The 26,189-nt window shown below is 42.4% G+C and overlaps 1 protein-coding gene and 1 long non-coding RNA gene across 2 annotated transcripts; one reads left to right on the forward strand and one right to left on the reverse strand.

Moving 5' to 3' along the window:
- The first annotated feature begins 450 nt into the window (after positions 1–450).
- On the forward strand, positions 451–21,566 carry LOC117768575. Its single transcript, XR_004615085.1, has 3 exons — positions 451–589; positions 4,703–4,708; positions 21,556–21,566. It is a non-coding gene; the product is annotated as an uncharacterized LOC117768575 (long non-coding RNA).
- rflna (refilin A) lies at positions 1,076–8,462 on the reverse strand. Its single transcript, XM_034597068.1, has 4 exons — positions 8,221–8,462; positions 7,736–8,091; positions 3,144–3,253; positions 1,076–3,013 (listed from the first exon to the last, which is right to left on the reverse strand). Exons 2-4 carry the CDS (start codon positions 7,952–7,954, stop codon positions 2,680–2,682), a joined length of 663 nt encoding a protein of 220 aa, XP_034452959.1. The 5' UTR covers positions 7,955–8,091; positions 8,221–8,462; the 3' UTR covers positions 1,076–2,679.
- Positions 21,567–26,189: the final 4,623 nt, after the last annotated feature.

The following is a 26,189-nucleotide window of genomic DNA, read 5'->3' on the forward strand; positions in this document are numbered from 1 at the left end:
AATGACATAAAACTGATACCTTAGAGAATTTGAGGTAAAGTCTGAAGTCTCAATATTTGCCATGTTCAGTAATCTAAATATATATTTATTTATATATATAAGACAGACACATAAAGAAGTCATGAAAACGCTCCATTAATAAAAAAATCTATTTTACATCTTCAACAGGGAAAACTAATCACTGCTCGACTTTTTACATGTTGGTGATACCAGAGGAGTTTCATGCTTTTGAAACAACATCGAACAGAAACGTCCCACAATGACAATTTGTTGGTATCTGAAAACAAAGTGAAACACTCGGCCGCACCAGCAATTCATGAATTTAAAAGTTCACTTAGTGGAGATTGAAATATCACTATGGCTGTGTCCGAAATCTCCCACTCATTTAACTATATGTGGTCTTCCAGAGCACAATATACTCTAGTGAGCTCATCAGAAAAAAAGAACGACATCATTGTCGCAATCCCACAATAAATTTTAAATGTTTATTTTACAGTTGGTGTTGAAACTTTAAGGTAAAAAATGAATGGCAATCTTTAAGAGTAGAAAGAAACTTGTTTGTCTCAGTTTGTGACGAGCTGCTCGGTTCGTATTTACATTTGTACGACAGGTTGGGCTGTTCCCGCTGCTCTCACTCGTCTCGTCTCTTCACCGCCAGCCCAATGCATGATGGTAGATGTTGCTCAGTTAGTGACCATCAATTGTACACTATTTTTCATGATGCATGATGGGAATCACTGAGTGCACTGTGCAGTATATTGGGTATAAAAAATGTCACTAAACATTCGGACAGCACTACAAAATGGCGAACTCACTATAAAGTGCACTTTGTAGTGTGATTTCGGACACAGCCTGTATTTAAAGGGGGTCGCATTCAACAAACAAGTAGAGTAAAGACTGGTTATTATTTAAAGGGCCACGTGTAAGTGACTGCACCGACTGACAGAGCTAAGGTTTGGCACATTCATAGCATAAAAAAACTATATGTTTGAAATGTCTCACATGACACTTGGGAAGATTTTTAATTAAGTTTCACATGAGTTACGACATGACTCAAAATAAACATTACGCTAAAAGTGTCAGGCTAATAAATGTTAGCATTATTGGAAAGTTAATAACTCATATCAACTACATTCACAAAGTAGTTATGTTCAATACATTGTTTGCTCCTCTGACGCTGTAGCGTTTGACACTTTGGTGAGTTGCGATGCGACAGTGACGTTAGTAGCTGAGTTAATGAGCAGCTACTTTGTCCACAAACTACGTGACACATTTATGAAGAGCTGGTGCAATCCAGAACAATGTTGGCCTTTCATTGAGAAGTGAAACAGTGACACGTCGATTGTTTGTAGAATGAAACTTCCAGAGAAGTTGTAATGGAGAAGTAAACAGGTGAGCGCCATTTGTTAGTTCTGTAACAAGAACTGGACAGAGAAGTGTCACTTCCCTCTGATCCTCGCATGTTTTTCCTCATTATTGTCTGAGTGAAACCAAAACAAGTTATAAAATCAATCAAACACTGATCAAAAAGACAAAGTCACGAACTAATTCCCATTTGCCACCATTATCAGAGGCCATATGTGCTCAGTATTATCAATAATTCTGAAAATACAGATGATGTGGTCCTGCAATCACGAAGCAGATCACTTGAGTTTTTGTAATTAAACTCTTAATAAATAAAACTGTTATCATGAGGATATATTTCCCATAAATTTTAACCTTGATTGTGGCTCTGCAGCTCTCCAGCTCTCCAGCACCCCCTTGAGACCAAACAAGAACTAGTTTACTGAAAAAAAAAACTAACTGACATTGTTTTAACCCAAGTATTCAAATTAAGTTAAGACCAAAAGTCCAGTGATCCAACACGGTTCAATATTTAATGTAATCCTGAGATGTGAAACCAGGTTTTCGAGGCTTCAGACATCTCTTTTAAATATTCTCCAGGCATCATTTACACTGTGCTGTGATCGTGCTGTAGGATTAGACTTCAGTCTTCACTCTATACACATCCCTCTGGTTCATGTGAATAATCCCAACACCTGCAGTGTGCAGATATTTGAACTGAGCGCTTGACCAAACCGAACAAGCTGTTGTTTAAATGTGTAGTTAAAACTGTGTAACTGTCTCATAGTGGGGAGTTATTGCAGAGATAAACAGTCTTTGGTCCAATTTTTCAAACGCAGAACTGAAATTCTCCCCCTGCGATTCCACGTCCACTGAGAGGACTGTGATATATAGAAAACAAGTGCAATAAAGCCATATTAGCAAGCTTTGCATTGGTGTGACTGGAGTTTGCGCGAACTCCCACAACTCGTGTCATCTCGACTTTTCTCTACATATACAGACGTCTGCAATCTGATCATTAAAAACCGGAAAGCCACCAATTTGTCAGCTCTTGTATTAAATAAGACATCAACCATTCAAGTGCAGCTCTAAACTGCCGGGAGTCCCTTTTTAAAGACGGCATCAGTAGAAAGTCTAAATACACTCAGGTGAAATGTCACTGAAGGTTCCCAGAGTTTCCTCCATGGCACGTAAAGATGAACAGACCAGGGTTCGTAGGGACTCCAGACAACACTTGAAGTATTTCCTTTTCAAAATGGGCCCTCCCTCGATCCTCATCCTCTGAGAAAAAACAAGATGGTTGCCAGGTAGCCATCCCCCTGTACGGGCTGAGCTCTACAGGTCCTCTGTGTAGATGATACAGGGACTAGTATCCTCGCTCGACTCCAGCTGCACCGTGGAGACAAACCAGCGGCGGGAACCCGTGGCGTTGTAGTTGAGCGTGGTGCGGTAAGTGTTCTTGGCGTGTTTCGGGTAGATGATGGTGGTGCTCTGGTAGCTGATGGGCCTCTGCCGCGGCTCCAGGTACACCTGGGACTTGTAGCTCCTCCATGTGCAGTTCTGCACCGCTACCACTGTCTCGCTGAAGGAGGTGGCCGTGGGAACGGGGGCGCAGTACACCCGGTCCCGGTAATGCTTGTCGGAGTCATACTTGACCTCAGAGATGCACCTGGAGAGGAGATATTTCAACAGTTTAAACACACATCTAAAACTGATCACTAGGTGGCAGTGTTGAAAAGACAATGTTAAACACCACATTGCAGCCACTGTTGCGTCTGTGTGCTTCAAAGTCCTCTTACTTGATTTCCTGCTCTGGTTTGGGGTTGACCTCGATGCTTTCCCCGAAGAACACGGGGTACATGCGAGTCTTGGGGTCTGTTCCTGTGGAGTTCAGCAGCAGGTAGGGCAGCTGTGTAAAAGACACACAAGAGTCACAACCTCACTAAAACATTCAGGAACTGTGAGTAACCAGCCTGCCAACGTGTCCATTCAAGGAATTCCAGTAAAGGAAATCGCAGCATGGTTGGGGGTTTGAGCAGAGCCAGCGGCCCAAATTAAAAACACTCCTCGATGCTCCAACCCGCAGGAGAACTCAACTTGTCCATCGCACCACTACAACAACACTTAGACAAGAAACACAGCAGTCCGGGCAGCACTTCCATTTTAATTCAGATAATTACACAGCGTGGCTCCAGCCAAATGAAGTGTAGGTGGTAAGTCACTTTCTCACAAGCTGTCACTGCAGTTCAGGCTGACTACAGACATGTGACCCAGAAACACAATGCTGAGTGTGTGTGTGTGTGTGTGTGTGTGTGTGTGTGTGTGTGTGTGTGTGTGCGTGTGTGGGTGTGTGGACTGAAAATAGGCTTGCATATGTTGGGGCCTACAGAAGTTAGTGAAATGGGAAATTCACTTGCAGGAAGTAAAGAGCAGAGCAGCTGGCAGTCAGGCTTCGTGGAAACAATGCTGTTTGAAAATCATAACTAAGTAATATGGGGTCTTATGGGGACGTTAACCAAAGAAAAACAGCCTCTAATCCCATTTGATGCCTCAGTCATATTTCTTCTTGGTTCTTGTGAATTTTATTATTTTTACGAATTTTCATGTGTGATGGCGTCTCTCTAGCTCATCTCATCGTGTCTGTTCTCATTACCCCCCCCCTTCACTGTTAGTTCCTATCATGGGTTCTAGGGCTACAGATAATAATGTTTTTCATGACCAGTTAATCTGCAGATTATTTTCTCTATCAATCGATTAAATAACAATAAAATAATAATAAGATAGATAGATAGATAGATAGATAGATAGATAGATAGATAGATAGATAGATAGATACCCTACCCTAACCCTACTCACCACTATACTAACAAGGAGATCATTCTTTTTACATGCAACCTTTCTAGACACCTTACAATATATGGGAATCATATGAATTTGACCCTTTAATATTCATAGGATTAATTCATGATGTCTGTTCTAAGCAGAGTACAACGGAGGATGGATAAAGTTAACCTCATCATGTCAGATAAGCTAATGATGACACCAGGTATGTTCACTGTAGTAAAACTAACTGTATGAACAGTGTGTTGACCCTTGACCTCTCAGACCGTCCCCTCCACAGCTATAAGGAGACAAACAGAGCTGCACCAATCAGAGACACAGATCCTGTCTTTCACTGGGAGGCCAGGATGTGACTGGACGTTCTCTTTCTCAAACACTGTCCATCTGAAGCAAATGACACCTCGACCACAACTCTCACATTACACACGAGAGACTGTCACATGCTGTGATTTGGCCGCTGTTAAGAGCACATGCCACTACAGGGGACGAGCAACAACAGGCCAAGGGCACAGCAGAGCGCTGTGTGAAGCTCGTCTTACCTACAGCCTACAGTCATCCCCACGCACTCTGACTGCGCTTCGCACGGCTTCTGGTTTTGCCACGCGAGGTTGAAAAAAAACCCGTCATATGCAGGCGGCTCCTTTTCTGCTGCTGGTTCCTCATGACCTGAAAATACTGCAGGAGAATGTGGTTGTCCTCTGCTGCTCCAGCATTGAGAGCATCCCAGCTATTTCTCCACAGTGAGTTCTGGCAACTTCTGCAAAGCAAACACTCGCAAATGGAGCGGAGGTCACCTTCAGGCGCTGGATACCCCAGTACGCTCACAAAGCACAAACCCCCCTGGAGGCACGTTTCTGCCCAGGAAAAATAGCCTGCAGCTGAGCAACCCACACAACATACAATGCACAATACAGAGTTGCTGAGAGAAACGCCAACTCAAACACTGCGACCGCTGGCTGCTGGAGCAGTCAAGCCCCCGACTTTACATTGTGCGTCTGCAGGGGTATTAATGTGAGAGCATCAGTATCACACAGGGAGGCAGATTTAGAAGAAAGTCATGAGATCTGTCTCCTGTTTGTCCTCCTGGTTAATCCAGTTGAGCCACCTCCTTGGACTGGATGTGGACTTAACCTTATCCAGTTCTGAAATGTTCAAGATTACACACTCAGTTTTCATGCATCTATAGCCCCGATTGTAAATCTATTCACACTGTGAAATGCAAGTACAAGATTGATTATCCAGCATCTTTTAAACTTTGAACCAAGTTTGCGAACCGGCCTTCTCAGTGTTTATCCACGTTTAATTTGACAGGTCAACAAATAGTTATGCAACAGCAGCCAGCCGCTCTAACAAGCCCCTGCACCTCAAAATAGGACTTGGGGATTGTTCTTAGGTGGCACACAAAAACAACACTAAAATAGATCTGGAAAGAGAACAACCTGAGCACACACATGCTTCCCCTGCTCCTGCTGCCAGACCTGTTCATGACATCTTGAAAAAAAAAAACTTTTTTTTCCTGATGCAAAGGTTTGATTTTTTTTTCCACGCACACAAGCCAGGACAGACAGGATTAGAAACACAAGCAGGAGCAGCTTGTATCAGGACTGATCTTTAAAAAGGGAAACCACAAGGCAGAGGAGTCCTACTAATCTGAGCCTCCAGAGGATTAGAGGACCTCTCTGCCTCTTTTCATGAGTTTCAGGCTCCTGCAAACCGATGTCGTGCGACTCCCCCGATGGAGCGCCGCATTTCTGAGGCTTGCTTCAGACACTTTAAAAGCCACCCCGACCTGCGCAGACATGTTCTCAAGACTGTTTGAAACTGGGAGTGACCTGGAAATGATTTTCAATCGAATCACTCTTGACATATGTGACACACAAGTCACTGCAGGGTGTGACATTATAATGCATTTGTCCATAGAAAATGCATCAATAAGCATAAATCTTTGTTTCTCGGAAAGATTTTCCAAAGAATTGTGTTATTGTTGAATCTTTAAGTAAACAAGCAACAATGATACAAATACTGCCCCGGGTGCACTGACTATTTGAGCACACAATGCTGGAAATGTACTGTATATGCAATATCTCACTAGAAAAGTTCATTATGTGTAAAGCAGAGAACCATTTAAACTTTTTCAGAAATAAAACAAGAAGTCAAAATGTTATTGACTGGTCATGCTGGTTTCCAGTGAGATCTGAGCAGTAACTGGTTTGGGCTGACAGATACTGTAACAGTATTATCATTAACACTTGGGACGTTTCATCATCACTGATAAATACTGAGACTACATAAACAGAACCAAGTGAATAGGATCCGTTTTTTCCCCACACACATGGAGAACTGAACTTTAATAAATCAAGCAAGATACTGGCCTCCAGATGTTGATGTATTTTTAGCTTTAAGCTATTTTTTTTTAGACTCAATAGCTGTGCAGCGTTCTATCTAATACTCTTTAACTTAGCTTTGAGACCATCATTTTGGGCCTTTTAATGTTTCACCGGATGCAGAAGTTTTAGGCAACAAACTACAATGATTTTGACAAAAGTTAGTGATTATGACTTTCAGACGTCAGTACTCAAGTTAATCTTAAGGTGGTGGAACCAGAGACAAAATTATGAAATGCAAATGCTGCAGGTCCCATAAATAACTGCTAAACCCCCGGGGGTTTGCCGATCAATGAGAGGGGTCAGAAGAGGATTGACGAGGAAAGGAAACATGTTTTAACTCACAAATCTGAGTTTTCTTAAAAGTATGGTTTTTATAGTGATTATAGTTTTTTTGGGGTCACAAGCAAAAATATGGTTTCAACAGAGCACACAGACCTGCTCATGCTGGCTTATTCCAAGGTTTATTGAGCTAAGAGCCAGACTTATCATCTAGAAGTTTCCCACTGATTATAACCAAGAAGAAGAAGCATAACCCAAACTTCTTAATCTGAGTCCTCCGTTGACAGAGTAATAAAACTGTCTCAGGACCGCCATCTGATAACATGCTAAACATGTGTTTCCACCCTGTAGGTGAGGAGAAAGAAACCCGATCACAGTCTTACACACCTCCACTCACGTTCCCGCTACTGACTGAAATAAAAAGGGCTATACAACTTTTCTTATTGAACCCCTGGAATTCAGTCAGGGCCCCCTGGGAGCCCCTGGACCCCATGTTTGGAGACCTGCAGCTGGGCCTGATCAACTCACTGACCCCGATGAGACCATGTATTTAGAGGGGCCAGCTGATGCACCAGAGTGAAAAAAAAAGGAAAGAAGAAGACGTTTTATTGGACTATTGAGGGGCCAGTGGCATCTTCAGAATTTGAGAGAGAGAGAGAGAGCGAGAGAGAGAGCTTCCAGATGTTGGGTGAAATCAGTTTCTGTCCAAACACTATAACAGTCTCACATTGTCAGTGTCTCAAACAGCAGCGTCACTGGATCTTTTTCATCCTTTGATTGACTTTGTCACTGTCAGTAAAATCATTCTGGATACACAACAGACCCGCGGCTGTCTGATCGCCACACTTTCAAACCATGAAGCAAATAAGTGAAGTGTTGCTTACCAGTTTCCCCTCTCTGCTCTCCTTCCTATAACATCCATGGTGGCTCTCCACGGGCGTCGTGCAGCTGCTGGAGCGCGACTCGATCAGACCCGGGGACAGCGAGCAGAAGGGCGGACTGGGGCTCGGCGGCAGTCCCGAATCCGGGCTGTCGAGCAGCCCCTCTCGGTTTTTTCCTTTCAGGCTATCATCCATCGCTTGTAGGTGTAGGTGCCCCACCATATCTGGGACGGCTCGGTTAAAAAGTCACAGCCCAGGCGGAGACGCACGGATAGAGTTTTTCCCTTGGAGAGCTCCGGGCTGCCCCTGCGCGCTCCTGCGTCGGAAAGAAACAATCCGGGTCGAGCTGCAGATGACTTCTGAAAGCAGAGAAGAGAGGGGAAACATCAGGAAATGTTTTTTTAACCATCATCCAGACACCGACTGTAGACTAAAACCCACAGAGTGACATCAACTCAGCCGTAACTTCTCCTCAAACTTTACTGTACCTGTGCGTCGCGGAGTATCCAACTGTAATTCCAAAGGATATATCCAACAGGCGTGACGAATCCACTTTAAAAACACCTCAAAGTTGACACAAAGTTAAGTTCGAACTACTCTTGAAGTAAAAATGAAACAAAATGTGATAGAAGCCGCGCAAAAAACCAAAAGTCGACCATGCGTCTGGCACGGATCTGGATGAGAGCTCCTCTGCTCTGCTCGGACTGTGTGTGAGTGAGAGTGTGTGCGCACTGTGTATGTGTGTGTGTGTGTGTGTGTGTGTGTGTGTGTGTGTGCTCTCAGTGCTCCCTCTTACTGCTCCTGCCAGGGTTTTTTTTTTCTGCACCTGGATCCAGTCCAGCCCCCATGATCTGGATCACTTCCATGTACAACCGACAGGGGAGAACACGTCCTCCTCTCCTCCTGCTGCACAGCACAGTTTTATTGAGGGTGTTTATGGTCAGAAGCTCCGTTCAAATGTCCTTCAGCGACTTATCCACTTCTGCTTAAAGCTCCACATTTAATGATGGCTATGATCATAATAACTCACCGATTACTTTTATATCACCGTCAATAGTGAAAATACAGTGAAAAAATGGAGAACAGTTAATGATTCAGTTGGTAATCATTCAATACACACTTTCATAATTATTAATCATAAATTAATCAGTAGTTAGTCCTAATCTGTTAATTAAGAGTTAATAATGTATCACATAATATGAGCAATCTGTTATTGATTACATATTTCTTGATAAATAACAGTTAGTAATCACTGAATTTATGAATAAGTAATAATGGTTTGATCATCACAGTTCAAAATCTTGCCTACAATATATTAACAAAATATTATTAAGTTGACAATTATCATTTACTAGTGATATTATCACATATAATAAGAAGTTAGACCTTAAAATGTGGAAACTGTAAATATTTTCTTTTGCCAACAACACTAAACACAGATCAAAACCAAATGAAGCTAAAGGTAAACTAAACAAATCACAACAAAGGAGTTCAATTCTGCAGAATACACGCAGAGACATTGTCCTGATGCATTTATGTAAAATGAATCAAGGTGACTGGAGCCATCTTATTCTGGTTTCAAAGAAAGAAAAGTCTAAAATAAACTTCTTCCAAAAGGTTTTCAACATGTCGCCTAAAAAAAGACAGTCATCATATTAAATATCAACTTGTCTTCCCCTGAGTCTGCAACGTGGACTCCCTCCTGGCATCTAAAAACAGGACCAGTTTAGTTTTGTCTGCATTCAACACAGGCCTGAGTTGAGTGAGTTGAGACGGCAAAATATTGCAGACAGACTGTTTATGACTCGTGTGTCTGACTGAAACGCTTTGCAGATATATAAAACAAGATCATCTGCATATAGCGATGAATGAAAGTTCTATGTTCGTTAACATCTGAATTATTTATGTTAACATCTCCTGACACTGAATCCTTACAAATGAGCAGGATAACCACATAAACCAATAACTGTCTAATCCAATCCAACAGTTTACCATTAATCCTGCTGCGAGTGAACGCCCCCAGATCTCAGGCCTTGTCTGATTCAGGAAGTCATCAGTCAGCTGCCCCCGTGGAAATGTTTGTTTTAGTTGAGTAAATATTTAGCCCCTGAAAGCATTAATAAAGGATCAGTTCAGTTATTTTTCATAAGGCCTGAGTGTATGTGTTTATGTATGTGTGTCTGGCCATCCTGCCCAGTGTATTTCAGTACAGGGTGGAGACAGTGGAGACGGGTGGGAACGCTGTGCATCCACCAGTTACTAAATGAGTATATGCTGCACGGACACACGCACACGCACGCACACACACACACACACACACACACACACACACACACACACACACACACACACACACACACACACACACACACACACAGAGAGAGAGAGAAAGAGAGGAAGCAGATAAAGCCGACCTGAGCAGACAGCAGGCTGAGGAGAAAGAATTGAATCGTTGTTGATGGTTCTCTCCACAAAATGTCTGTGCTCTCTGTTCATACAGTTACTCTTACCAACCCTATCAACTCTGCCAAAAAAAAAATCAGAGCATAAATAAGAGCCAGTGCGGAGCTGCACAGAGCTGACTGTGTGTCTTTAGTGGTTGATTGTATCCTTGATGGTCCACCAGCTCTCCATGGTGATTGCCACAGATTGCCAGGAAATCATGCAAGATGTTTTTCTGTGTTTTTCAGTTCTCATAAAAAACGAAGATAACTCTGTGTTTGCCTTTGTTGTCTGGAGGATGTACTTAATGGAATGCCTGTTAAGCTTGCGCAGCTGTAATCTTGTTTGTTGAGAATTGTTTTCCCTCCTCTGTGTTATTGTTTGGGAGCCGCAGCAGGAATCTGTGGCGCGGCGCTGGGAGTTTTACTGGCGTTCTCCGCATCAGGTGTGTGTTTGTGTCATCATGTTCATCTTAAAGAGCCCATCATGTTGATCCTCAGGCATTCAAGGGATTAGAGTGGAGATCTGGTACAGATTAGCCACAAGATACTGGGACGCAGATGATGAGTGTGTTGGTGGATGTGAGCACCCATTGAAAGAGTTGCTCAACTGTTGATGGAAATGACCCCAGTGATCAAGCGGGACTGTTCCTCTGACTTTTTACACAATCAAACATTTTTTCTTGTATTTACTTTGATGCACATGGATACATCCAATCATAAAAGCAACTTTTTTTTATTGTTATCATGTCTGGTGCTATCTAATCATGCACTGATCATTGGTTAATACACAGACCTCACTAATAGTTTCAAGTAAAATTACTTTAAATCACCACACTTTTTCTTCAGGTCCACAATCTCCCAATTAATTTGAGGTTTACTGGAAAAAATTGTTATTTGGGGAATAGAGACAGTGTCCAATGCATTTAGTTACAGGTTGTTAACTGTTAATTTAACCTACAAAATATTTTAGTCGCTGCACAGCAGGTTAGCTGAACAATAGTTCCTCCATAATTGGCACCAAATCACATTGCCCACTCAAAAAAACGTAATTGGAAAATGTCATTAAATGTCTATAAATGTCATTACAGTCGTAAAAATAAAGCTTTTCTGAGAAAAACAACAAACAATTGAAAAAGAAAAATCATATTTCAAACCGGCTATACATTAATGTTTTCTCCATGTGCTCCAAATCCATCAGCTTCAGGGAGATGAATTATTCTTTTGAAAAACTAGGATCATTAACTTTTCGTGACGACTAGCTGCAAACCTGTTTCATTCTTCTCGTTCATTCAGTGGAGTTCTGTTGACTCTGTATACCAACCCTAACCATTCCATTATGAATGGACATATGGAACAGACACCTTTACCATTTGGCCAAGCGACCGCCCCCGTTATGTGGGAGTTGATTGAGGAGTTCTGCAATCAGGACTCCTGAGAGCTCAGAGATCCCAGGAGGCTTTGAGACAGACACAGAGGGAGAGGACAGCCAAGCCGTCTGCTGATGATTCATCTTTTAGTGCTCCATCATCCTTCCCCTCACAGGGCAATCACTCACATCCTGCAACACCGACACACACACACACACACGCAGTCAAAAACATGAGGATATAAACATGTTTGTATGCACAGATGCAAAAATCTGCTCACACACACATGCAGACAGTAAGACACAAACACACACACACACACACACACACACACACACACACACACACACACACACACACACACACATTCTTGATCTGCAGAACTCTCTGGCTCAGTCTCACCACATTCACATAATGTTGCCAGGCCAGCTGTGCGAACTAGGTCTGGAAAATATGGGGGCTAATACAGGTGTGTGTGTGTGTTTGCCCAAAGAGCGGCAGGCAGACAGACTGAGAGACAGACAGACGGACAAACAGGCAGACAGACTGAGAGACAGACAGACGGACAAACAGGCAGACAGACAGACGGATAAACAGGCAGGCAGACTGAGAGACAGACAGACGGACAAACAGACAGGCAGACTGAGAGACAGACAGACGGACAAACAGACAGGCAGACTGAGAGACAGACAGACGGACAAACAGACAGGCAGACTGAGAGACAGACAGACGGATAAACAGACAGGCAGACTGAGAGACAGACAGACGGACAAACAGACAGGCAGACTGAGAGACAGACAGACGGACAAACAGGCAGACAGACTGAGAGACAGACAGACGGACAACAGGCAGACAGACTGAGAGACAGACATACGAATAGACAGACAGACAGACAGAAATAGACTAACTTGCCCCCATGGCCGAGTTTTCAAGTTTGCCTCTGCAGTTTGGGGTACACACATATTCCCGGGCTGTGCAGTGGGACGTGCACGTAGCTATGTGCACGTGCAGTCTGGAGGAGCTCTCAGTGTAAACAAACCACAGAGAGGCCGGTGCAGGCAAGGAGGTTGTTTTAAGCTGATGGGCACGTCACTGTGGTTTCACACACACAACGCTCTTCCTCACACTCGCAGCCATGAATCTTCTCCCTCTCGCAGATAGGTGACCATTCTCCGGTTTGCTCTTCACATAAACACTGGCCACTTGTTCGGTGGACTCACATGACCCGCACACCTCTGCTCTGTTCCCTCTGGCCTGCTGGAAAAGGAGTCATGAATATGCTTTGACTGGATGATGGATGAGCCTGGCAGATTCTAAATATGCCATCCAGAATTCAAAGTTCAATCCATAACGCACCTCATTTCTCTGGAGCCTGGATGCATCTGGTTTTAATGTGTAGAGAGCCCTGCCAGGATAAAGAAGACAGTTCTCACCCTGCAACTCCCTCTCTATCACCACTCAGCGTCTTCTCCCCCATTCCTCTCTAATCTGTCTCTCTCTATAGAGATAGATGGTCCAACGCTGCCACCAGTCACATCAGCAGACTCTGAAAAGCAGTTCTTAATGGCTGCCTCTGAAATGGCTCACTGGGTCAAAGTATCTTTTTTCATTTTTACCTCCTCACTTGGGATTGAGCCCAAAGTTGCTTTAAGTGGCGTGTAAAAATTTGGAGAAGTGATCTGCAGCATTCCGTTTCAAAAATGTCCACCTGGTGAACAATCAGGAAACCAGGAAGTATTCTCTGGCACATATATGGGGAAACTAAAAGGAAGAAGTTCAAGTTACAAAGGACCACATGTGAGGAAAGTATTTGGCAACACCAGCTAACTAACCAGGAGAATTGTCTTTATATGACCAAAATATTCACAATATAAATTACACTCCCATCAACCTTGGCTTTGTTTTTATAGCTAATTATCAGCAGTAATGTAACATTCTAACACCTAAACTAAAGACGTTTTCAGACGTGAGGAACTAAAAAAGAAAAATGAACTGTCCATTTCTCAACCTTCAGACACTATATGAAGAGGGACGACATTACTGGTCCTAAAAGGTGAAGCCAAAACATCTGAGTCGCCAACAGGAGGCTGGCTGATGTAAAGGTCGTAAACCTGCCTCCTCCATGTTAATTGATGTGGACATAAACCAAACTGAAAGGTCAAAGTACGCATCAAACAAATATCTCTTAAAGATGCTTTCTGTCATTTAAGGTAGTTCTTATCACACTGATGTTAAGTGTTCATCATTCAAGCAAGTTTGGCTTTAATTTGTTATTTGATTCTATAAAAACAAGGTGAAATGTCAGGATTAACTGCTGAGACTGACTAAAGCTTGGTTGAGCATGTGTTTCAACGAGACCTCGCTACTGTGGCTCCATCCCCCCGATGTCTGATGAGCAGATTGTAATTCTCCATATATGTAAGATGGCAGCGTTTGCATCAAGGACAGCTCTGGATAGTGGGAGGAGGAGGTGGAGCCTGGTCGGCCATCTTTATATACAGTCTAAGGGTTAGGCAGTGAATGAAGAATCTTGGATCTTGCAATTAAGGCTTAAAAATTCATAGAAAACCGAATAGGGGTCATATTTTAACCTCTGTCTGTTTGATAGTAACAATAACTCAAAACGTTATGAAGAGTTTTACCGACTAGGACAGAAAGGCACTATGATAAACTAATTAGAAAAACTACTTTCATGTTTGTTGTTCTCTAAATCTTTATTTTTGGGAAATAAGGCGATTAGTTTTTTATTTGAAAAAGTTGACATGACCTAAACATCCTATTCACACGGGTTGGAATACAACTAGTATAAGTGCTAAACAATAAATGAAACCTGTTAAACCTTCTTCTCCTTAAATCTTCAGCTCTGCTTATTGAAAACTTGTTTACCCCTTTGTAAACAGTTGTCACTGTGTTTAGTTTAACCTGTGCCCGTTTACATCTTCTATCAGGTATTTTTATTGGCTGTTCTGCTGCGTATAAATCAGCCCCAGCATCTTGGGGGGAAGCTGTTGTTCACATGCTCCTCTGCAATTTCAACAGACACAAATCATTGTCCTGAGCTGATCAGTGGTGTTGCTCGCTACACTCTGTGACCTCCTTGCTGAGACTTCCCTCAGGCTCCACAGCTGTTGGCCTCGCATGCTAGCAGCCCATCCAGCCTCAGCTGTAATCAGTGATTCACCTGCACGCCGCTTCCTCTGACATTTTCGCTTCCTCACAGCTTTGTGTGAACAGTCAATAGGTAAACACGAGAATGGCTTTCTGTTTAATGTGTAACAGTCCGATATGTGACTGACTGTATTTGCTGCCGTGCTCAGTGATGCAGAGTTAGCACATGGGTCGTTATCTATACATACAGGATCAATATCCAGCAAGGGTAAATATGTGGAGATAATTTGAACACGTGACATTTTTTATTGAAAGAATCGACTGTTTGCGTGGACAGTCAATAAGCTGCTGGTTTCGATATTTTGTTCAGCTGCACATGTATCACAGATGTGTCAGGTAAATACCAGGAAGCAGGAGTGTCAACAGTGTTCACCTAGAGCCAAATGAAATGTGGACAGACATACAATCTGTGCTTTGTGTCAGAGCATCGATTCTTTGTGTTATATATTGACGGAACAAGGTGCACAGTGGTCACAGCGAGAGCCAGGCTCTGCAGGGGAGCAAACACAGACATGTGAGCGGGCGGAGGAAGACGAGAACAGGTCAGTGCAGGGGCAGAGGACGGACAGATAAGAGCTGTTTATGTTTCTTGTCCCATTCATCTCCATTCAGACGCGTTGGTCTCCACACTTAGAGAGAAAAGGCCCTGCCCTTTGCCCCGTCCTCTGTGCTTAAGAAGCATAAACAAGCTCCACTCTTGGGTCCTGAAAACAGCCCTGCCTGTTTGCTCAGTGTGTTTGCTCAGGCCTGTGGTTTGGATCTGACAGTGAGCCGTGCATAGGTAGTGCTAGACACCAAATTAAATACAGCAATCTGAGACTGATGAGGACGCCGCAGCAGCTCACCGCAGTAACACAATATTTATTAACCTGCGATCAGACCAAAGCGATTGAGTCCAGGTTGTGGGAAGAACAAACAAGCGGTGACTTCCTCTGCAGTGACGGAGGTATTTATTCTCCACAATATGTTTTCACCAGAGAGCCTCCTTGCCGTTGAGTTGCCTCTGACCCGGGGATAGTTTGATCTCTGGCTGGTTGATGCACCAAACCTGCATGTCCGAGTGATTTGTGCTCAGCCTGTACGACTTGTCTCCTGCCAGACTGACAGCACCACTAGTGCTCTGCCATCAGGGAAGGTTGTGTTTCCCATGGTGCTTTGTGTTTGCCTTCTAGCCTGCAGGGATATAATGACAAGCATGGACCACCCATGTCTGCTATGGCCTGAGTGTTATTGAAGGAATTCCCCCAAGCTTCAGTGAGTGTGCATGTGTGCATGTGTGTGTAAAGCCATAAGCTTAACTTTATGTTTGCATGCTTGTGCTTAAGCCAATGTAATGGATTTGTATTTAAAAAGACTTAATGTGATTACGCTATAATAACTAATAATTAATACTTTTCTCTTTCATTGCACAAAACAAACATTTATTCAAAAGTTGATGTGAATATAATAGTGGTGCCATTTCATCAATAACCAGTTTTATAGTATTCATACACTGGCTTAAAGCAATTTTAAATGGTTTTAAGGCATTTTTTTCAATGTTAATTAACACATTCACATGTTTTCAACTGTTTTTGATTTGTTTCAAGCTCCAGACAACTATTTTTTTTAAAGCCTCGAGCGTTTCTCTAAAATTAAACATTTATGACTCGATGAGAAAGATTTGAAGTTTAAGAGGTTTGAAAGGACCACACCCACCAGCTAACATCAGATTCTCATTTAGAGGTTGAAAGTAAATTGTTGGTGATTGGAGAGACTTTCTTAACTGAGCCTTCAAACCAGTGAGAGGAGCAAACACAAGAACACTGACACGTCTGCTCTCACCGTGAGTTCAGGTACATTTTGGTGTGAGTATGATGCTGATTAAAAATTATGTGTTTCAGGATTTACATCTAATGAATAAAAATGTAAGAGATGATCGGTTATTCCCAGACCTCAAAGAGTGACCATGTTTTGCTGTTACAGCCCCAAACAGTTTATTGGGATCAGATCTTTATTGTTTTTTAAATCTCCCCTTAAAATATATTTTATGCATAGCTATTATGAATACTTAACATATACTGTGTTTTATTTTTCTTTGTATCTTTGTCAAAAATATAATGTAATATAATGTAATATAATATAATTTTCATTACCACCAACCTTACAAACAAAAGTCACAGATTTTGAGTCACTCTGTGTGATCACTCTCAGTGCTTCTCTCTGTCCTATCTTATATGAAGACTGATCTGTACACAGGAGTCCCAGTAGGTCTTAGTACAGGAGGCTGTAGTGAATTCAGGAGGAGAGCTTTTCATGAGCAGCCTCTTCTCCAGAGGTCAGAGGATCTGCTGTGCAGGACAGTTTGGTGACAAACCACATCCTGACTTGGCTGCTCTCCAGGGACACAAAGTGCTCTCCATGTGTTTCTTTCTGCTGCGTCGCCTCCTTACATGTGTTTCCAACTTGTTGAGCATCCTGGGTGAGACGTTCAGGAAGCCTATTGTGTGGGGAGGGAGGTTCTCTTTCGGTCCTGCCAAAAAGACAACAAATGCAATATATCATACACACGACAAGGATAGTAAATTATTCCCTGTGCTCTCTGCATTTGAAAGTCAATAACTTTTTGGTCAAACTTAAATATAACCACTGAGGTTTATGATTCATAGAACAAAATTTATGAGAGTTTTGTTGACGGTGCTGTGTGCAGCACGTTAGTGTGAATAAATTAAGACCAAATGAATTCAGAGACAAGACGACTAGAGTCTCCCACAGACCAAATCAGCCTGTCTGCAGAAACATGGAGCTGGAAAAGGAAGCTGATATTTACTGAGAGAACAACAGGAAGCAGCTGGGTTTATGGTGAACGCTACAAGACCATTGGTTTATTTAAAAACAAAATATGAACAATAGCTGCAGTGTCATTATGATTTATGCAGCTTAACTTTCAACTTTATACTTCATACTCATTACCATATCAGTGAAAATACACAAATACTCAAAGTACATCATAGAGTATGAAACACATAGTGAAACTTGAGTCATAAATCCTAAAACCAATGTTCAAATAAATAAAGCACACATTCAAAATACATACAACCTCAATGTAAAAAATGTATGGATTAGACACTGGCACCTGCAGGACAATAATCAGCACTAGATAAATTACACAAGTGCATAGTAAGAAAAAGACTTGCGTTACAGCCCTTTGTTGAAAAGTGGCCAGTAGTGCAGGATCTAGAGCGTTAAGGAGGTGCAGCTTTGGGATAAGCTATATCCTGGAATCTGGTTGTTGTTGTGTTTCCACTTTTTAGTCTCTCATGAGAAGGGATAAAATGAAAAGACAGTTCGCTTGGTGGGAGGGATCTTCTCAAATCTTTAGGCCTGTATAGTCTGGCCTTGTGGCTTTCTTTCACAAAAAGTAAGCAGAATTCAAATTCAAGTTTATCTTCAAGTTGAGTGTCAGGTGTAAAAGTGCCAACTCAGATTCCTTCTTCATCACAGTTTCACTCATTCAGTCACTCACTCGGTCACTTACTCATTCACTCTCTCTCTGTCTGCCTCCATGACTCCACATCTTCGTTTTTCCATCTTCAGTCTGACGGGAACCTCTTCAATGAAGTGCTGACCTTTGAACTCCCGCATGTTGACCTCTTTCCACTGAGTGACGCTTCCTTCCTCCGTGTCATGTGAGGCTGGTGAACATATCAGGAGATGCCTCTGTGTTTGCAGCACATGTCAAACATACCTGTTGGTGGGAGACTGTAGAAGGAGAGAGACCGTTTTCAGGCCCTGCATCACAGTTGCATGTTGGACAGGAGGTGTCTGGAGAAGTGCTGCCAAGTAACGACATGAAAGGAAAGCAAATTCCTCACATTTCTCACCGTAACATTTTCAGCTCAAAGATCCAAAGTGAAAAGCACTTGATCCCTTGGAAGAATTCCCTGTGCTGGTCATTTTACCGTCCCACCCAGAATCACTTCACTTCTTTCACAGGAATCTTTTGAAAAGACCCAGACAGGCTGTGAAATGATCAGAAAATTGATCAGCGCTCAAAATGCCCCGAGGTTCATGTTGATGGCAGACTTGTGAGTCAGTCTTGTCAACGGTGACACACTCTGACAGGGGCTTCGTGCTTTCAGCCGCGCTGTCTGGCCTCGGGACTTAGGGAGGATACTCTCTGCATCACACTCATTTATGCACACGCACACACTTCTCTGGGCTGTTGCTCAACACAGCTGTGGGTAAATAGGCTGTGTTTAGATGCCTGTGTCTCAACCTGTACACCCCAACACACACACACACACACACACACACACACACACACACACACACACACACACAGAAAGGCAACAAACCAGGATGCATGGAGTGGGCGTATTTGCAGTGCCACACCAAACACTCCTGCCACGACTTGTTAGCCTGAATGAAATTGCTCTCTTGCACACGTATACAACATAATAACATGCATGCACCTTTTAGTCACTGAGCTCAGAGATGTACAGTGGTGTGTAAGCATGCTAAGTAATTGCTGCCTTGCATTAGGAAAATCTGCCAAACATCATCTGGCAAGGAAATACAATAAATAATAAGTTACTGAAAGATTATTTGTGTGTTCTCGGTTACAGATGTTGCGGGATGACTCACAGTCAACTGATATCAATGTGTCAAATTGTGTCCACCGTAGAAGGAGCAACAAGCAATGATTAAATAGTACAAGGGTTAGGGCTAGGGTTAGGTATTAATTAATACCACAGTAATAATACATATATAATGTAATATCAACAACATCATTATAATAGTAGCTATAAACCAAACTATATGCTGCGCTTCTTCTATCACACACTGCCAGCACAGCCGTCAGCTCTGCATGTAAACTGACGGTTCACCTATGAAAGCATTTGTCAGTTTTGTGACAGTGGCAACAAAACTGTTCTGTTTTAGTTGTTGTTCTAAGTAACAGTGAACCTGACGAAGGCTGAAATAATAATGTAACATTTTATTTGTATAGCACCTTTCGTACAAGACGTGCAGCTCAAAGTGCTTTACATACAAATCAGAGAGTAAAACAAACACGGACATAGAGGTGGAGATCTACTTTTCTACTAATACAATTTGTTGTAGTGAAAGCAAAAATAACATAATATGTCATAGAGTATATTGCTATACAACCGCACACAATACAACACATTATTTAATAGAATATTTCGAAATTGCTTGCAAGATTAAAAACTTTTAAAAGACTAGAATACAATACAGTGATGGGCTGATTAGTTGAACCACCTCTTAACACTTGAGCCCTCACAGCAGTAACCACTGTGAGGTCACAGCAGGGATTTCACAAACCTCATGAATCCAAGATTTTTGTTGCCGAGTATTTAAATTTATATATATTGTGTCTGACAGAAGTGGAACCAAACTATAAAACACCCACTATGTGTAAGGTTTTAATTGCAGAATGTAAACTCCACCAACTCAGAAAGTCTCGGAGAAATGACTGAGGACATGACCCGACCGTTTTCTGTGGTGACGCTACGTAAAGAATATCTCAGTGGTTGAAACTGCTGTGATCTGGTGAAACACATGAGCAGTTGGTCAGAGTGGCTGCTACAGTTATTCTCTAAAAGCAAGTCAGCCTGTGGGACGACTCTGAATTTAGTTGAGTACGACCAGTGGTGGGATGTAACAAAGTACATTTACTTCAGTACTGTACTCAAGTACATTTTTAAGTATCTGTACTTTACTCAAGTAGATTAAGTTGGGTACTTTTCACTTTTACTCCACTACCTAGCAAATATCTGTACACTACATTTCCCACTGTATTGAATTACATGTTTATATTTGAGTCAATATTTACAGGTTGGGTTGATAATTTGTTTCTGAAACACTCTTTATCTTATTAGTTGGAATCCTGTCCACATCCCAAGAGCCATCAATAAATATTGATTCGGACAGTATTAATTGATTGGTTGGTGTACCTGTCTGTCATTAGGTGACCTGGCTACATGCGTGCACCCTGCCCGTGCTCTCACTGCTCACGACCGGGGTCTTCACAAGCCTGACAGACATACAAAAGCAGAGACGAGAGCCAGAAGTTAGAGAGCGACTAACTGGAAAAGTTGAGTTCTGGCAGTTGTGAGTCAGTGCCCGTTCAAGTGCTTTGGGGGTGAAGCTGTGACAGGAGGGCTGATGGGAGGGGGTGGGATGCATTGGTTGCATTTTTTCAAAGTGCAGCTTGCTCTTGCTAAATTTTCCAGGATTAACAACTCTAGATTTAAGTCGTGGAATTGGTTCATTGATCCAATCAGTCGGCAGGTAACATTAGACTCTGCCTCCTGCAGGAGCATCACCTAAAAAGGATTCGGGAGAGACTCAGCCATAAAGATATCTTGTTGCATTAGGGAATAGGCTATACTTGCAAAGTACTTTTACTTTTAATACTTTAAGTATAGTTAAGAGCAGGAACTTTTAGCCAAGTAGAAAAGCAAACGTGGTTCTTTTATCTTTACTTGAGTATATTTATTTTGTGCTTTTGCGCCAGTAAAATGTTTGAGTTCTTCCTCCACCCCTGAGTACAATATGCAGTGTGACTCACTGGGGGAAACAACCTGTTTGTTATCTTGGATCACAGTTTGTGATACCAGACAGGCTGAGTCAACCACTCAAAAACAAATTGTGAGTCACTGACAGGTCTGCCTTATTGGTTGTCAAGTATTTTCATGTGATTTGGTTTCCTTTCCAACTTTTGAGCCTGAGATATTCTGGAAACATTATTTAACCTGGTTGGAACTCGATCCTCTGGTGTCCTGTCTAGACAAACCCGCCGCAATTTGGTTTCCTACAATTCATCCTGGAGTGATTTGAGGAGTGGGAGATGCTCATTGTACCACAGGATGTGAGGGTTTTAAACTTCAGCTTCAGCCTGGTTTTGGCAGCAAATCTTCATCAGTGTGGGTCTCGACTGAGGTTAGGTCCTGCAACCGCTGTCCCACAAGTCCACGCTGGACTGATCTGTGGTCAGCAGCAGAACTTACAGCTGCCTCTGTCTCCGGGTGACAAAAGTGAGAAAGCTGTTTCCTGGTTGGACGTTCATGGGTCATTTCCCTGCACAATGGTAATATTTTCACATTGACTGGAACCATCAGCCCCTGAGCATCCAAAGAGGGAGAAGTCATAATAAGATTTGTGCATATGTAAGCTATAAAGAGCCTCGAATGTTGTGGCAAGTGCAACTCTGCCGTTAAACTGGGGGCCCTATTTGAGTTGGAGAGGAGGGATTTGGAACGGCACGTTTCTATTTGCTGCTGCGAGCTCTGAGCCAACCGGTCCATTTTCCCCCCTATCCACTTTCACAGGCCACTTTTATCCCTCACAAAGCCCAAATACCGCAAAGAAAATGGGACGGGGCGGAGTTCAAACGACAGCTCAAGTTTTATGTTCGGTGGAATTAGAAATGACTTTTTAAATGCGGCTCTGTATGCGCTGCTCTACTGTAAGAAGTCGGTTAATGAATTTAATGTGCAGCTTTTGGCGCGGCGCGTTCATTTTTCATCTTTGATTAAAAAGTTGAAGTGATTTATAGCTGCAATGGGCGTCTGGCCTGTTTTGTCATGTGGCCGTCTTATTATGATTTTAGTTGCCCTCATCTGCGTCATCACAAATTGTATATACAGTGCGGTCAAATGCATGGTGCTGCTGGGGAAACGTCGCAGCCGTGACTTAAAGATTTGTGAGCTCCGGTGCTTCAGCTGCTGTCCGACCCACAGACTGTTATCACGGCGGTTGAGTTTTATGGAGTCAGCACGTTCCCCTGCTTCATTCTTATGTGTCAACAGTTTCCTTCTATAGTAATGTTCTTTTTGTTAAAAAGTGATCTCTTTCAGTGGACCGTACGATACTGGGAGCTCCATGAAGACAGAAAAGAGAGAGAGAGATGTGACCTGAGCTATAAGTCTTCAACTCTTGCAATCTTCCTAAATCAGCAGTTTTCGTTTGAGGCAGCTGCCTGCTGATTGTACATAAGCACTTTATTTGCATCCTTTGTGTAATTGGAATTCCTTAGGAACATTTCTGTGGACAGGAGTAAGGGAAGTGGGGGCACTTATCTCCAGCGGTGGTCTCACCTCAACCCCAGAACCTCACGTGTTGTATGGATTTGTAATGGTGATACACTTAATGCACATTTATTACAATCTGACGCATACATCGTTACCTGTTTTTTGTTTCTTATTTTTAGCTTGGTGGAAGGATGTGGTATCTGTCAAGGAAGAACCCATTACATTTTAGTGTGGATTTAAATCAGGAAGCGGTTTCCCACTTTCTTTAACATTGTTTGTTAATATTTTCATTGATTTCTCTGAGAATAATCATGGATCGGCAACAAAAAAATCAGACATGTTAAGGGGAGTGATATTTATGAGTAAACAATCGGGATCTAATGAATTTGAATGTGGTTTCATGAGGGGACTGTTGGGCCTTGGCGGAGGTATGAACTCTACTGAATGCCATGCCAGTTAATTCATAGTCATTGCAATAAGCCACTTTAACAGAGCATAAAATACATAGAACTCTTCAGTCTTTTTCTTGCAATGGCTTTAAATGAAATATCCAGTTACAGTGTGTTAAAGGAATAATTTGACATTTTTGGCAACACACCCACTCACTTTCTTGCTGAGAGCCAGAGCGGGGAGAATGATACCATGAATGTGCCGTGAGATAATGTATGTTGGAATTTGGCTCTATACAAATAAAATTGAATTGAATTGAATTGCACTCACATATATGTCCACTGATGAAGCTGGATCCAGGGCTGGAAACAGTAGGAGTCAGTTATCGAGGCTCCGTCCAACAATAACAAAATCTGTCTAGCAGAACGTCTAACGATCGCTAATCAACATGTCGTATTTCGTTTTGTTTAAACCATATAAAAACTGTGAGATGTGCTGGACTGTGTCTTGGCAGGGAGCAGTGATTTTCTGAAATCTTTTTTGGATGAAACAAAGCGTCGAGTCTTTATGCTAAGCTAAACCATGTCCTGACCCCAGCCTCATATAGAATAGGCAGACAGGACACTGGTGGGGTATATGGTTTGCTCATCTAACAGCGAGAACGCACATTTCCTAGCAGTTACTAGTTACTTTTGCATTAACAGGCTTGACTCAGTAAGAATTAGCATTTTAGGAAACTCTCGTGAAAAGGTTCAGAAGAAAAAACGGTGAGTCAAGGGATTTTTGATGGACACGTTCTTGCCCCTCTGCTCTCTCAGCACCGGGAGGTCATAAACATGATGAAGATTTACTGCTGATGCTGCTGAAGGATATATTTAGAGATAACACTCTTTCACTGCCAGTCATTGTCCTCAGGGTACAGTTGAGTGAGGTGATGGCTGTATGTTGTACAGTTCATCTGAAGAGAGCTGACAAAGTGATAATTGATAAGAGCTACAGCAGAGGGATCGTTCTGTTCTTTCTGTATCACACTGTGCACAACCCGTCTGACCTCTGTACGTTAATATATACTTTACCATTAGATTTACTTCATTGGGTCACAATCATCTGAATATTATTAATCCTCCAAACGAGGTACATTCTACTTCATTATAAATTGACTTAAAATGATCATTATATTTACATTCTTCTCAATAAATGTGTATTAAGGTTTTTTCATTAATAAATCCAAAACCGTGGAGCTATTCAGTGAAGCAACAGGCGAGGGGGAAAGGACACAGCCAAATACAATTGTATTTTACAATTCAGTTGGGCAGATTAAAGAAATGCGATTAAGCAATAAAGAAATAAAGTGAGCTCATTAGTGAAATCTAGGCCTATATGATTTAGACAAAGCCAAGCAAGCTGTTACCCTGTTTCAAGTCTTATTGCTAATTCCATTCAGTTCAATTTGATTTTATATATAGCGCCAAATCATAATACACATTATCTCAAGGCACTTTAAACTTTACAATTTAAAGTCGAGATCGTGCAAAATTAAAGCGAAAGCCAACAGTTCTCACGACAAACACTTTGCTTTGCTGAGATAAGCTAAGCTAAGCTAAGCCCTCCTCCTCGTAATGTCAAGAGAGCAGATAAGTTCGTTTCCCTCCAAAAATCGACTCCTTCATGACATTGTTCCAGCCGCAGTTAGTCACATATAGTTTAACAGGAGACAACTTGTAGAGTTCACTGCACAGATTCAAAGCACTTTCACAATCAGTGTTCTGTGCAAAGAGAAAACAACCACAGGTGAATACACCCATAACTTTCTGTTACTTTTGGAGCGATATGTATTTTCTTTTGATTTGACAAGAAACGTTGCATGTTATGCAATACATCTTTGAGTGGTTGGATAATTGTTCTCTGCTACACACACATTTGATGATGGTGCGTGTGTGTGTGTGTGTGTGTGTGTGTGTGTGTGTGTGTGTGTGTGTGTGTGTGTGTGTGTGTGTGTGTGTGTGTGTGTGTGGGTGGGTGTGTGCGTGTGTGCTCTTAAACATGCTCGCACAGGCATGTAGGGAGTGTGGCTGTGACTGAGCAAGCCTAATGTTTTTTCGTTGGGTGTCTCACACACAGGCCTGTGAACTGCTGGTTCAGGTGGCCGTGTGTGCAAACGATGCAGACCGTGACTCACACCACGAACGTGACACCTGCACCGTCCAAGCTGTCACATGTCACCGAGGCACACCCTGCTTGCGCAAAACTTTGAAATGCTTCTGACGTTAATGCCCTGAATGAATCGTGCCTGTCAACCCCTGGAGGCAAAGAAAACACTTTTTAGTGATCGCATGAGTCACTACATTTCCATTGATTCATTTATCGATTTCCCCAGTCATGTGTGGGACCTAATGGGCCTGGCGTTTTCGAGGCCAAATATTTCCTCCACATGTGCAGAAGTGGACTGATAACATGTGGCTCCATTTAATGCAGACACATAAAACAACAAGCAGGAAGCATTAAAACCATGTGAGGCTGGCTTCGCTCGCTCTGTGAGGGACCCACTTCTCCATTCAGCCTGTGTACTCACTGCCCAGGACAGGGACACAAACACACACACACACACACACATGCACGCACACAATTACACACATATACCTGTTCAAGTAATTAGACGTGCCTGTTCACCATATTGGAATAATAAATACAGACTGGGGGTTTCTGCAGCACTGTTCCCAGTTAATGCTTCTCTTTCAGCCCTCTGCGCCTTATTAGAATAAACAGAAGTGGTTTGCAGGTTTCGGGAAAATTGACGAGTGGCAAACAGACCTACGACTTCAAGCAGCATTGACACACTGTGTATTACTTGTGGTCTGTCAGAGCGAACCACAGAGCCAGTTTATATAAGTTTGCCCTACCGAGCAGTGCAATCAGTGTGAGAAAGTTTGGAGAGGTATATTTAAAAAGTTAACGTGCTGTGCTCGTCTGTAATTAACCAGACTATTTTAAATGTGCTGATACAATAAACCCCTGCTCACGTGGCTCTCTGAGGGGGAGAAAACAAATGCTTGTT

Source organism: Hippoglossus hippoglossus, chromosome 9, assembly GCF_009819705.1.
Source record: "Hippoglossus hippoglossus isolate fHipHip1 chromosome 9, fHipHip1.pri, whole genome shotgun sequence".
NCBI lineage: Eukaryota > Metazoa > Chordata > Actinopteri > Pleuronectiformes > Pleuronectidae > Hippoglossus > Hippoglossus hippoglossus.

Bases quoted from the DNA above. Each gene is read 5' to 3' on its own strand.
- rflna (XM_034597068.1), bottom strand. From the start codon at position 7,954: ATGGTGGGGCACCTACACCTACAAGCGATGGATGATAGCCTGAAAGGA. The intron at 3,254-7,735 runs GTAAGCAACACT...TCTTTTACACAG, and splicing joins AGAGCAGAGAGGGGAAACTG to CTGCCCTACCTGCTGCTGAA. The intron at 3,014-3,143 runs GTAAGAGGACTT...TCTCCTCTCCAG, and splicing joins AAACCAGAGCAGGAAATCAA to GTGCATCTCTGAGGTCAAGT.